Source organism: Pleurodeles waltl, chromosome 6 (genome assembly GCF_031143425.1).
Source record: "Pleurodeles waltl isolate 20211129_DDA chromosome 6, aPleWal1.hap1.20221129, whole genome shotgun sequence".
Classification (NCBI taxonomy): Eukaryota; Metazoa; Chordata; class Amphibia; order Caudata; family Salamandridae; genus Pleurodeles; species Pleurodeles waltl.
Window position 1 is genome coordinate 1,662,998,663 of NC_090445.1, and position 13,978 is coordinate 1,663,012,640.

Sequence of the window (13,978 nt, forward strand, 5' to 3'; positions counted from 1 at the left end):
GGCAGACAGTGAAGATTGCCATTTTGCTGGGCAGGGAGCCTCTGCACTGCCCATGCCAAGTGCATGGGCAATGCAGGGGCCCCTCATGGCCCCTTGCACCTGTTCTACACCAGCCTTTTCATGGCGGTGTTACTGCTATGAAAAGGCTGGCGGAGAACAAGGTAGTAATCCCTGGCGGATTATGATCTCTGCCACCGCCAGGCCATCGGGATCATGGATCCTGGTAGTGTTGGTGGAACCCCGGCCACAACAGCGGCAGTCCCGACCGCCACCGCGGGGCTGGCAGTCTCGTAATGAGGCCCTTAGTCTTAGTTCTAATTTTACACTGAATAATCGATGTGTAAGTGCTGTAGAAAATATTTTTCATGAAAAATTAAAAGGGAAAAAGCATACTATCGAAATGTAACAATTTTTCTATGCATTCACCTTCACTGGAATTGGAGACTTTGTGCATGAAAGGTTAGATTAATTGTCTATCTGTGCCGACGTCCATCAGAATACCATACATTTTCATGACTAACACCAATGACCCTGGAAGTAGGACTGTCGGGGTGCTGCAGCACCCCCATATATCCCTGATGGAGTTCAGATAGAGAATTAACAATAAATAGACTTAAAAACTACTTCATGACAGGCAATTTTGGGTGACAAAGTGCTGCTAATCCTTTGAACATGGAAGACTGTTTACTATTCCTTAATCTGACTACATGTTTCGGGTTTTTGTAAATTTTACTAGTTACATTCTAGCTGGGTTACAGGTGAGAAGAAAAGGTCACAGAGTTCCAGGTGTTTTCTAATACTTATAAAAAAAGACATGCTTAAGTTACAAAGTCAGGTGATATCGATGGACAGCACCCCAACTCTTCGACTTGTTCTAACGCCTCTGTTTAACACCCAGATATGGGGGGACGGGGACTGGCAGGTACGACTGAGTATGTTTTGAATAAGGTGCTCAGTCGCAAATTACCACGTTGTAGGCGTGCACCATTCCTCGGGGCAGGTATAATTATCATTGTGACAACTTTCTGGTCCATTGCTTACACACCTTGTGACCTTGGGTAGCCTGCCTCATCCATTGTGTTAGACTTTCTGCTGTAAATAGTATGTGATTGAAATGTGCCTTATAATGGATACATGTTGTAAGAAAGTACCATCTTGCCTGGCATGTTACCCCCATATTTCACTGTATATATGTTGTTTTAGTCTCTGTGTCACTGGGACCCTGGCAGGCAGGGCCCCAGTGCTCATAAGTATGTGCCCTGCATGTGTTCCCTGTGTGATGCCTAACTGTCTCACTGAGGCTCTGCTAACCAGAACCTCAGTGGTTATGGTCTCTCTGCTTTCCAAATTTGTCACTAACAGACTAGTGACTAAATTTACAAATTCACATTGGCATACTGGTACACCCATATAATTCCCTAGTATATGGTACTGAGGTACCCAGGGTATTGGGGTTCCAGGAGATCCCTATGGGCTGCAGCATTTCTTTTGCCACCCATAGGGAGCTCTGACAATTCTTACACAGGCCTGCCAGTGCAGTCTGCGTGAAATAATGTCCACGTTATTTCACAGCCATTTACCACTGCACTTAAGTAACTTATAAGTCACCTATTTGTCTAACCTTCACCTGGTGAAGGTTGGGTGCAAAGTTACTTAGTGTGTGGGCACCCTGGCACTAGCCAAGGTGCCCCTACATCGTTCAGGGCAAATTCCCCAGACTTTGTGAGTGCGGGGACACCTTTACACGCGTGCACTATACATAGGTCACTACCTATGTATAGCGTCACAATGGTAACTCCGAACACGGCCATGTAACATGTCTAAGATCATGGAATTGTCACCCCAATACCATTATGGTATTGGGAAGACAATTCCATGATCCCCCGGGTCTCTAGTACAGTACCCAGGTACTGCCAAACTGCCTTTCCGGGGTCTCCACTGCAGCTGCTGCTGCTGCCAACCCCTCAGACAGGTTTCTGCCCTCCTGGGGTCCAGACAGCCCTGGCCCAGGAAGGCAGAACAAAGGATTTCCTCTGAGAGAGGGAGTTACACCCTCTCCCTTTGGAAATAGGTGTGAAGGCTCGGGAGGAGTAGCCTCCCCCAGCCTCTGGAAATGCTTTGATGGGCACAGATGGTGCCCATCTCTACATAAGCCAGTCTACACCGGTTCAGGGATCCCACAGCCCTGCTCTGGCGCAAAACTGGACAAAGGATCCTGACCAGTACCTCCCAGGGGAGGTGCCCAGAGCTCCTCCAGTGTGTCCCAGACCTCTGCCATCTTGGAAACAGAGGTGTTCAGGGCACACTGGACTGCTCTGAGTGGCCAGTGCCAGCAGGTGACGTCAGAGACTCCTTCTGATAGGCTCTTACCTCTCTTGGTAGCCAATCCTCCTTCCTTGGTAGCCAAACCTCCTTTTCTGGCTATTTAGGGTCTCTGCTTTGGGGAATTCTTTAGATAACGAATGCAAGAGCTCATCAGAGTTCCTCTGCATCTCCCTCTTACCTTCTACCAAAGTATCGACTGCTGACTGCTCAGGACGCCTGCAAAACCGCAACAAAGTAGCAAGATGACTACCAGCAACATTGCAGCGCCTCATCCTGCTGGCTTTCTCAACTGTTTCCAGGTGGTGCATGCTCTGGGGGTAGCCTGCCTTCCCCCTGCACCAGAAGCTCAGAAGAAATCTCCTGTGGGTCGACGGAATCTTCCCCCTGCTAACGCAGGCACCAAAAGACTGCAACACTGGTCCTCTGGGTCCCCTCTCATCCTGACGAGTGTGGTCCCTGGAACACAGCAACTGTGTCCAAGGGACTCCCACAGTCCAGTGACTCTTCAGTCCAAGTTTGGTGGAGGTAAGTCCTTGCCTTCCCACGCTAGACTGCAAAGCTGTGTACCGCGTGATTTGCAGCGGCTCCGGCTCCTGTGCACTCTTCCAGGATTTCCTTCATGCACAGCCAAGCATGGGTCCCCGACACTCCTTCCTGCAGTGCACAACCTTCTGAGTTGTCCTCCGGCACAGTGGGACTCCCTTTTGTGACTTTGTGTGGACTCTGGTTCACTCTTCTTCTAAGTGCCTGTTAGGGTACTTCTGTGGGTGCTGTCTGCTTCTGTGAGGGCTCCCTGAGTTGCTGGGTACCCCCTCTGTCTCCTCCTCCAAGTGGTGACATCCTGGTCCCTCCTGGGCCACAGCAGCACCCAAAAACCTCTACCGCGACACTTGCAGCTAGCAAGGCTTGTTTGCGGTCTTTCTGCGTGGGAACACCTCTGCAAGCTTCATCGCGACGTGGGACATCCATCTTCCAAAGGAGAAGTCCCTAGTCCTCTTCTTTCTTGCAGAACTCCAAGCTTCTTCCACCCGGTGGCAGCTTCCTTTCACCCTCAGCTGGCATTTCCTGGGCTCCTGCCCACTCTCGACACTGTCGCGACTATTGGACTTGGTCCCCTTGTCTTACAGGTACTCCGGTCTGGAAATCTACTGTTGTTGCATTGCTGGTGTTTGTTCTTCCTGCAGAATCCCCCTATCACGACTTCTGTGCTCTCTGGGGGTAGTAGGTGCACTTTACACCTACCTTTCAGGGTCTGAGGGTGGAGTATTTTTGTTACCCTCACTGTTTTATTACAGTCCCAGCGACCCTCTACAAGCTCACATAGGTTTGGGGTCCATTCGTGGTTCGTATTCCACTTTTGAGGTATATGGTTTGTGTTGCCCCTATGCCTATGTGCTCCTATTGCAATCTATTGTAATTCTACACTGTTTGCATTACTTTTCTTGCTATTACTTACCTAATTTTGGTTTGTGTACATATAACTTGTGTATATATCTTATCCTCCTACTGAGGGTACTCACTGAGATACTTTTGGCATATTGTCATAAAAATAAAGTACCTTTATTTTTAGTAACTCTGTGTATTGTGTTTTTCTTATGATATTGTGCATATGATACAAGTGGTATAGTAGGAGCTTTACATGTCTCCTACTTCAGCCTAAGCTGCTTTGCCATAGCTACCTTCTATCAGTCTAAGCTGCTAGAAACACCTCTTCTACACTAAGGGATAACTGGACCTGGCACAAGGTGTAAGTACCTCTGGTACCCACTACAAGCCAGGCCAGCCTCCTACACATGTACCATGGAAATATGGCCACAGGATGGTTAAAGGACATTGAAACCACAACTGGAAGTCCACCTGTCTCCAAGCCCTCGCAGATAAGCACCTTCCGAATTAACCTGACCACATCTTCGCGTGTCCGAAACCCACTACACCCACAGATGCGGAAGACTGAGCTCTCACCTTCTCCGAGGGAAACTTTATCAAGTCCAAACTGTCCATGCTGTTCCTCTGCATTCTCTTAGGTCTGGCACCTGCAAAGGCAAAACAGATATCAATCAACGTGCAACCATAAGTCAACATCAAACATGCACTAACTAGCAAGCTGCTAAGAGAGATGCAGAAATTGGAGCGAATCGCCTGGGTTCAATGGCACGGCAATATATGCATCAATATTCCATGAACAAGTCCAGAGAAAGTATGAAGAGATCCTGTAAAGAACTCTGCACCTTCAACTTCAAATTAATAAATCAGCATGATTCTATTTAGTTGGATATTTTGGTAGCTGATTTATAACCTGAAATATTATTAACTTTTTATATAGTGCTTTATACCAAATGTCTAACATTTCAAAGGGCTCTAATCAAGAGACATTACTATTACTGAATTTCTTGATCCTCAATTTATGGACCTCAGAAGGATGGAAGGCGGAGTTGGCATTGTCAGAATTGAATTACATAACCTGCAAATCACATCAGATCTCAGTCACAAGCATTATCTCATTGGGCCATCCTGTAAGCTAATTAAATCATCCTAAAGCTGAAAGGTGACTTTTCCTGTCTTCAGCTTCAGTTTAAACATTGTGACTGCCAGGGCCTGGAGCTGATGATGACAACTCTCTACAGCTGAAAGCAGATAAAACCAAAGTTGTCATTGTTGGTAAACCTGCTATCTGATTGCTGACTGGTTGCCCGGCTCTACTGGTGTCTTTCCCACCTCGACCCACGCTGCCTGCAGCTTTGGAATCATCTTTGACTCTGGTCTATCCTTCGAAGCAATGTCAACAAGCTAACGACCATGTTTGTAACGCTGAAGATGATAAAAAAGAATGTTCCCCTGTTCGCTAACTCCTCCACACTCACTCTTGCAGATGGTCCGGATCATTAGTCGTGCCCTTAACTTTGGGCTCCTCCCTTTTCTTATCAATAGATTTCATCTCATCCAAAATCCCACCGGCCGCAGGTCCTAAGTACTGATCGAAGGCTCAGCATGTCTAGCGATTTAGCCAAGGTCCACTGGCTGCCTCTTAAGAAACACTCAGGGGCAGATTATGAGTTCGGCTGATGGGAAGATACATTTGCTGAAATTCAGATGGAGAGGTTGCCGCCTTACTGGTGACCTCCCCGCCGGCCCCATTATGACTTTCCCATTGGGCTGATGGGTGGAAACCAAGGTTCCAAAAGTGGTGGCAGCATTGTTGCCTGCTCGCAATCGAGCTGGCGGCAATACTGCCGCCCTCAGAGGGCACCAGCACCCTCGCAAAGGTCACTGTCTGTACAGCAGACAGTGCGCATTACGAGGGTGCTGGTCAGGGGGACTCCTTCACTGCCCATGCCATTGACCTGGGCAATGCAGGGGCCCCATGTGGCCCCCTGCACCTGTTCTCTGCCAGCCTTTTCATGGCGGTGAAACCACCATGAAAATGCTGGTGGAGAACCAGGTTTTAATTAGCAGGGTAGCGCTGAATTCAGCCGCGCCCTGACTGATTCCAACCTGCACCACCTTCAGCCCGTCTGGAACTTTGTTCCTGGCGGTCGTTTTTGTAGTCCGACCACCAAACTCTTATTTTGGCGGTCACACCGCCAAACCAACGGCGGTCATGACCGCCACCACAAGTCTGCCGATCTGTTAACCACCAGACTCGTTATGAGGCCCTCAATCTTCAAGGATCACTGCTTCTGTCATAGGGGTCTTTATAACCCGTTTATGAAAGTTACACACCCATCCTTTTCTCATTCTACCAACCTACAAGGGTCCTTTGCTCCAGGACTCTCTGATTGGCAAGAATTTCCAAGTCCAAATGTTTGCATGGGAGACCGCCGCTCATTATCGGCCACCACTGCCAAGATCTGGAATACTCTTTTCAGTGACTATTCGAGCCAATCTGGAGATTTCCCGTAAAGTCCTAAGAGCACGCCTCTTTACCTTGTATAGCACTCCCTATGCAGTTCTCTTCTGTAGTGTAGTACACTCTGATAAAGGGTAACCATTGCACTTCACAAATCTTCCGATCAATCAATTCAGTATCCTATGTTCCAATAATGCAACCACAGCTGGGACTATAATACCATTAGTACAAATACTTCTACTACTAAAGCCTTACATCAAACATCCCCTAAATGGTGAGTGGATACTTCATGGACAACAAAAAAATGAACAAAAATGTTGCGACCAATCTTAACCGATGGAATTTAGAATTCCTCCTACAGCATTCCACCCCAATGCCTTTCCCTAGTCTGAGTCATCAAGGAAGCAGCACCATGTTCGGGTAAGTATGCGCCCTTCCACACAGACAGGCCGTAACCCCTCTGAATGGAAGCTGAAGTGAAGAGGATGTGTTTCGGCCTCGTTGGGACCCATAAGTAAGGTGCTCCATCAGACCGTATGGTACATGTAACGCGATGCCTAGAAGTTTGAGCTGTGCCACTCTTGCTTCAAGCCTAAGACCGACTTGCACGTACTTGCCCTCTTTCTGTGACGGCACAGATGACTAACCCAAAAGAATGGGATGCTACTCTGCAAGGGCTCTTTTGGTTCAGACTGGAATAGTTCGATTTTAGAGCTAGATTTATCCATTTATTCAAAGCATCGAGTTGGGTGCTGGTGCAAAGTGATAGGAAATGGGATTGCAGAAACCATACCAGATTTAAACCATAAATTTCAGAGACGTTATTTTGTTTATCCATTGCATCCTCATATTCTGAAGAAGTAACAATATTTATCACCTAGTCTCCTACAGAATGTTTAGTTTTAACCTCACAAACTTTAAATGCCTGTTTCTTGGCGACAATCCAGGTCCAATGTAGCCATCTGTTCTTGAAGATCACAGTATTCCCTAAAAGTTTGAAAGAAAAATCGCTTGTGCTATTTCTTATACAGTGGCCTATATCAATAAGCAGATTCACTCATCAATAGCCTTCCAAATGCTGATCTGACCCTGCCTGAAGCCCAGAGCTCCAAGCTTCAGGAGATGCTGTGTGCTACTAACCAGCCAGTACTAGTCGCTTTCGGGGTCACATGCACTGCAGGTGGTGTGGCCAAGCTTGCATGCTTCTTAAAGCCTGGGGTGCTTCTCCCAAATATCTGTTTCAACTGGGTCAGCAGCTCATGTGGACCCCTCTGTTTCTTATTACCACTCCAGCAGATATTCCTGTCCTTTCCTGGTGCTGCAGTCCATCCTTAGGCCTGGTTCCTGGGACGTGGTCTACAAGGGCTTGTGTTTGGAACTCCCTATTGAAGGGTCCCCGTCAGCTCCAGCCTCGACCTTGCAATTCTGAGCCAGAGGATGCTTTCATTTTGCGTTTTCCATTGATAAGTTACATAATCTATCCCTGGCATGCTTGCTCCCCCAGTATGATTAGCCACAATTATCCCTAGGGCACTAAATAGAGATTAATTTAGCCTGGAAAGAAGATATTCGGAAAATGAACTAATTCACGATAAGGAGTATTTTTAGAAGCATTCAGGTATGTGGTGTGGGTGGTTTAGCATCGGGTCTAGGCTGGAGTGATACAGGTGAGGGAGAGCTAGAGAAAGAGAGAGATTAAGAGAAAGGGAGAAAGTGGTAAAAAAAATGTATGAGAGATAGGGAGAGTGAGAGAAGAAAGATAGATGAAAAGAGAGACATGGAGCGAATAAGAGAAAACGAGACAAAGAGAACCAGAGAGAAAGTGAGACCTAGTAACAGAGAGAGAGGAAGATAGAGGGAGTTGACCAATTCGAGGGAGAGTATGAAAGCAAAAAAGAGAGAAAAAGGAGCTAGGGAGAGACATAGAAAAAGAAAAAAGTGAATGCGAAGGGTAGATCTAGCGATAGAAGATGATATGCAATCGGCGAAATGCTAGAGGTGAACCAGTGCTTTCACTGGAAAATACAGAGGTGCAGGTACTCAGGGACCAGAGTATCTGTTTGTTCCTGGGAAGTGCCGGTACTCTCCAACTAAATGTATTGCAGCACTGCTGAGAAGTGCAGGCACTCCCCCTTTCAAATTATTGAAGTGCAGGTATCCAGTACAATAGAGTACCTGCATGAGCGTCAGTTCACCAAATGCCAGGGGTAGCGCCCTTTGACTCTCAATTTCACCCATACATACATGCTTACACACACATTCACACTTACAAACACTCGCTATCATGTAAACACACCCTCACCAGCAAGCACGCACACAACATACATTTAAAAGCATTTTTTTTTACTTACCTCGGCTGCCAGAGAAGGACATAATACAGCAAGGGGTAGGCAAAGAATTCCTCTCCGCTGGTGGAGTTCTCTGAGTTTTCCGCACTCCGCGCGGAGTTCCAAACAACTCCTCTAAGCGACACGGAGAGAAGTTTTTTCTTTTGGGCGGCTCGCCAATGTTAAGTTGGCAAGCAAGAGAAATCGCTAATTTGGCAAGAGCGATTTCTGAACCCGAGCGGTTGCAGCAGGTCGCTACTGCTCACGTCGAGGAAGCTGCCACTCGAGTAAAAAATCTACTCGAGCGGAAAAATAACTTGGCACCCTCTGACGCTCCACGTGATGCAGTTCGCGCTGATTTTACAGCACCAGAGAAAATTCTGCCACTGAAAATCAGCACCAACAGTGGGACTTACCCAAACTCAGCCGCTTGCTGAAGTCCACGTAGCACGGCGGATTTTGGCACTTCGCGGAGTTCTGCTACAGGCCTAAATCGTACTCCATTTTCTTAATTTAATTACAATAATAGTGAATAATGAAATATTATTCAGTAATAGTGTAATTTAAAAAATGAGAGAGAACAAAGAGTGTAGTCCCATTGAACGAGCTGCCACTGTGTTCCTGGTACTGATTTTGCCACCTTGGGGGTTAAGGGTAGCAGAGGCAGTGCCAGGGGTTGCAAGGGGCAAGCCAAGCGTCATAGCTGCGACCCAGGCGACCACTAAATGGCACTTCTGAGAACCTGCCTATTTAAAGCACTGTGGAAAGCTATTCTAACTAGCCTTTCCCACGCCCTTGACACTACAGGGCAGAGTGCTGAAATGCGTAGTGGAGGAAGCAGGGGGAGCCCATGCATCAGTGGGTTCCTGCGGCAGTGAAAATGGAGGTCAGCATGCGCTCGATGAAGAAGGCAGTACATGGAGCCTCTCCCATTAGAAACAGACATCTGGGAACTTTGAAACTGTGTTAAGTCGAGACTTGCCAACACACATGGTGCCAGTGTGCGTTACATGATACCGGCTCTCCACATGTGATCTACTGATGTGGAGCTGATATCACACGGTGGGACATAATATGAGTTGGAAACACCAGTGCAAAGTGGGTTTCCAGCTTGTGTGTGAGGCTGGGCAAGGCTGAAGTCCATGAGGGAATCTGCCAATTCCTCAGGACATAAGCAGCAGCCGTAGAAGCTTTTGAGGCGAGAGGTGATTGTTCTGCACAAAGATCCATCCCCATCCATGGCCAGCCCACTCGTAAAAGTAATTGGCTCAAGGCCCGCTACTGGTTTCACACCCCACCCCTTCAAGCACCGGCCTCCTCTCTGACAGATTTATCTCAAAGTTGGCAGGACTGGGAGCTTCTGTCTTGCACAGTCTCTTGTTGATAAAACAATACCTACGTGATCTTCCAATAGATGGACTAAGTAGGGAGGCGATGTGCAGAAGGCAATGCATTGAGAAGTAATAATGGAGAAGGCTCCCCAGCGGGAGGATGTGTGGGGAGTCTGGGCGGGATGTGCAGGGATGTGTGTGTGTGTGCAATGTGTAAGGAAGGCTGAGTGGGATATGTAGGGAAGGCTGTGTGCAGAATGCAATGCTTTGAGAAGTAATAATGGAGAAGGCTCCCCACCGGGAGGATGTGTGGGGAGTCTGGGCGGGATGTGCAGGGATGTGTGTGTGTGTGTGCAATGTGTAAGGAAGGCTGAGTGGGATATGTAAGGAAGGCTGAGTGGGATATGTAGGGAAGGCTGTGTGCAGAATGCAATGCATTGAGAAGTAATAATGGAGAAGGCTCCCCAGCGGGAGGATGTGTGGGGAAGTCTGGGTGGGATGTGCAGGGATGTGTGTGTGCAATGTGTGTACATAGAAAACTGCATCGGGATGGAAATGTTCTGAAGGGTGGGTGGGCTCTAGAGGAAAGTCTTTGTGTTAAGGAGGGCACGCTGGGTGGGAGGAGTATGGAAGTCTGGATGGGATGTGAAGAGAAGTCTGGGTGGATGTTTGGAGAAGTCTGGATGGGATGAGGAGGGAAGTCTGAGTGGAATGTGTGGGGAAGTCTGGGTGGGATGAAGTCTAGGAGGGATGTGGAGGGAAGCCTATATAGGATGTGGAGGGAAGGCTTTTGGGATGCCTGGTGGGATACGTATACAAATCTGTGAGATGTGGAGGGAAGGCTGTTGTGGGACGTGGAGGGAAGTCGGGTGGGATGTGGACAGAAGTCTAGGAGGTATGTGGAGAGAAGTCTGCGGGAGATGTGAAGGGCAGTCTGGGAGGCATGTGGAGAAAGTGCTGGGGGACGTGGTGAGAATGCTGGGATCTGTAGGGGAAACTAAGTGCAGAATGCCATGCACTGAGAAGGGTGGATAAGGATTCCACCTTGGGTGGGATGCACACAGAATTGGATTGGGATTGTGGAGAGGGGAGATTACACTCCGGCGACTCTCCCTAGAAAGCTCTTCCTTTGAGAAGGATTGCACCCACCTGCTGGATTGCCCGTTGGACCCTTAGAACAGTCATTGCTACTAGTGGCCTGATGCAGAAGTAAACAGGATACTGAGACCCTGAATATTTAAAGTGCCACCCCCTTCCCCCCTCTGGCCATGGAACAGTAAATATGGGGCCCCGTGGGAGGAAAGGGTGTAGCCACAACAGTGCTTTATTTGTAAAGATACAAGTGCCAGGCCTCAAGGTATTCCACTGCAGCCTTCACTACCAGCAACTGCGACCACAGCTGACAATGACAGGTCCATCGTTATCTACTAAGCATCACACTTAACCAAGTGTGACATCCTGACTACTGCAGGTCTCCCCGAACTCTAGGGATGGCCTGGAAGAGTGAGTTTTATTATTTTGTAATACAATGAATTGCTAAACACTTGTGCTGTGGTAAAAAAGGACAAGCATTGGCAAAGCCAATAGGTCTTGCTTATGCATTAGCTTTTGGCTTTGCCAATGTGTTTTAGCTACGTTGTGCACCAGCGTGGCTGCTGTTCAGCATGGCTAAAAGTTAGAGGCATAAAGGAGAGTAACACGGAGTATTGTAGAGTGCAGTGGCAAAGAGCAGAGAGTTGTAGAGTGTAGTGTTGAAGAATAGAGTGTCAGAGAGGAGAGGAGTGTCGTGGAGGTCATGAAGTTGAGTTGAGTGGAGTGTCATATAGTGGAACGGCACAGTATCGTAGAGTGGAGTGGTGTACAGTAGAGTGGGGTGGAGTAGTGTGTCGTAGAGCAAAGGGGAGGGAAGTGGTGGAGAATGGAGTAAAGTGGAAAAGAGGGAGTGTGTAGAGTGGATTAGACTGTCGCTGAGTGGAATTGCACAGAATGGAGTAGAGTGGTGTCAAGTATCGTAGAGTGTTGTGTAGTGGAGTGGCATAGAGTGGAGTCTCACTCAAAGCGGGTTGATAATCATAGCGCTTAGAATATAGGCCTTTAGAGTCAAGCTCCCGATATTAGGAATTTCTCTCATTAAGAAGCAAAAATGCAGATGACCAATTGTGATTTCAATACAACAGTCACAATTGTGAACGTCCACGGGACTTGCATTGCAGTTTCACACCCACCCATCCATCCTCCTAGCGCCTAGCAAAGCACGCGATGGGCAGTTGGAGATGTTATTCTACCACAGTGCTGCCCTGTCTGCTGAGGCGTAGCTTGGTCAGTAAGATTGGGAGGGGGATGAGTTTCAGATTTTTCGACAATCAGGATGGCATATAATGCTTAAATGCATTATACGACAAGCGGGGTGCATGGGAGGGGCCTAAGATGGACTGGAAATGAAGAGGGGTGCGGTTTGGTAGGAGTACTAATGGAGAAAATACAACATTCTGTAAAATAACCAATTTTTTAAAGGCCTTTCAAACAGTGTGTGCGGTTTTGCATGTGTGTATGTGAAAAGTCCAGATGAATTCCGACCGACACCTCTCAGTACTCAACTGGAAGCACCTGTAGCCAACTATTTATAAAAAAATACATGTATTAGAGAGGTGTAACACAAGGCCCCCTGGCCTGTCCGCGCACCACGGGGTGCTTCAGAGATCCCTGCTCTCCCACTTAGGGGTCATTAGATTCCGATAATAGTAAAGCGATCAAATATGATCGTCAAGAAAATCATTTAAAACCGAATAGAACACCTTCGGAGTTCATCCCCGTTTGAGTTCCGACCATTGCTGACATCACACAACAGCTCTGGCTGTGCCCAGCAGTGCCTAGAAGACAAGGATACTCACCGTCGCGCCCGAACTTGTAATCCGCCCAGTTCATGCTTCTAAGCGCTACGCCATGCCTCAGTGGCTCCATCAAGCACCGTCGAGGGATAGGGGTGGCGGGGCAGCGGTGGCCGTGTCGGTCTCCCCGCAGGTGGCCGCAGTGCGCACACAGACCCGGGCCTGCAGACAGGACCTAGGGTCAGTCCCCTTCGGATAGCGGCGAGAAGCCTGGGGCTGCAGCCCGAGCGGCCCTCCGGCTCCCTCCTCGGCCCAGCTCCCACTGGCATGTCTGCCGAGCTCGGCGCAGGCTAATGGAAACCTCCAGGGCATTTCTAAATGCTCTCTCTGTCTTGAAGGTTTGCTGAGGTCGCCAATCCTGCGAGTTTAAACTTTCTTTCGAGAAATCAGCCGAGCACCTCAACGGACGGCCTGCTGACAGGGCCGAGCCTGTTAAAAATAAATAAACAGGTTGCGCCTGCGTCTTCCATTCCACATCTTTTAATTATTCAAGCAAGCTCCGAGCTGTGGTCTGTAGGGGCGGATAGACCAATCACGGCTCTTCATGCACTGGACTGTGTACATCCAAGTTTGAAATCTGAAGGGAATTATTCAAACGTATGGAAGACAGGTCGACACTGCTTGAGAACTGGCCTAAGTGTTTTTCCTTACTTAGCACTGGGGGCAGGGGGTATATGAAATCAAGTCGTATTGTAGGCTATGTTACATAATATTTCTTAAACTCAACAAGCAGACTTGCTTCTAGGCGCTAATCCGTTAACTTTTTACTGGTGAATACGTTTGTTCTTAAAGGAAAGGTGTAGGATAAATTAAACAGACAGTCATTAAACTGCTTCCTAAAAAGGGCAAGGGGTGCTTGTGAAGGTAAAGAGACAGGAAGGACATCACACTCTTTGGCAGCAACAAAAATAAAGCGCCCTGGTCCGGACTTGAAGAAAGCGAAGGCCCTGCATGTTGTCTAACAGCTCACAATGGTGACCTGCGTGTCAGCACAATTCCAGCCATTTGATTGGAGCACCTGGCAGCCAACAGTAATACTTGCTTCTACTTCTGATTATGCGCAATAAGCTCCATAGAAGGTTTTGGTATTCTATTCATATCCAGGAAATGCTCAGATCTCGGCTGCACTGCACCTGCTGTACCCCCCCTCGGGCTGACGCTTCAGTCGGGGCTGGGATACGTTTGGTGGCAGGCACGTGATTGTCCATGTTAAGCTGGACAGACGACCCCAGCCAGGCAGGGTGATGCCTCCTTCCTCCG

General features: G+C 48.1%; 1 protein-coding gene across 3 annotated transcripts in view; it reads right to left on the reverse strand.

Annotated features, from left to right (window-relative positions):
* GPSM1 (G protein signaling modulator 1) overlaps positions 1 to 13,978 on the reverse strand; it is a 581,170-nt gene that overhangs the window by 204,479 nt on the left and 362,713 nt on the right. For all 3 annotated transcript variants that reach the window (XM_069241618.1, XM_069241617.1, XM_069241619.1), the window contains exon 10: positions 4,288 to 4,358. In XM_069241618.1, the coding sequence (XP_069097719.1) occupies positions 4,288 to 4,358 (71 nt within the window). The remainder of the gene's footprint in view (positions 1 to 4,287; positions 4,359 to 13,978) is intronic.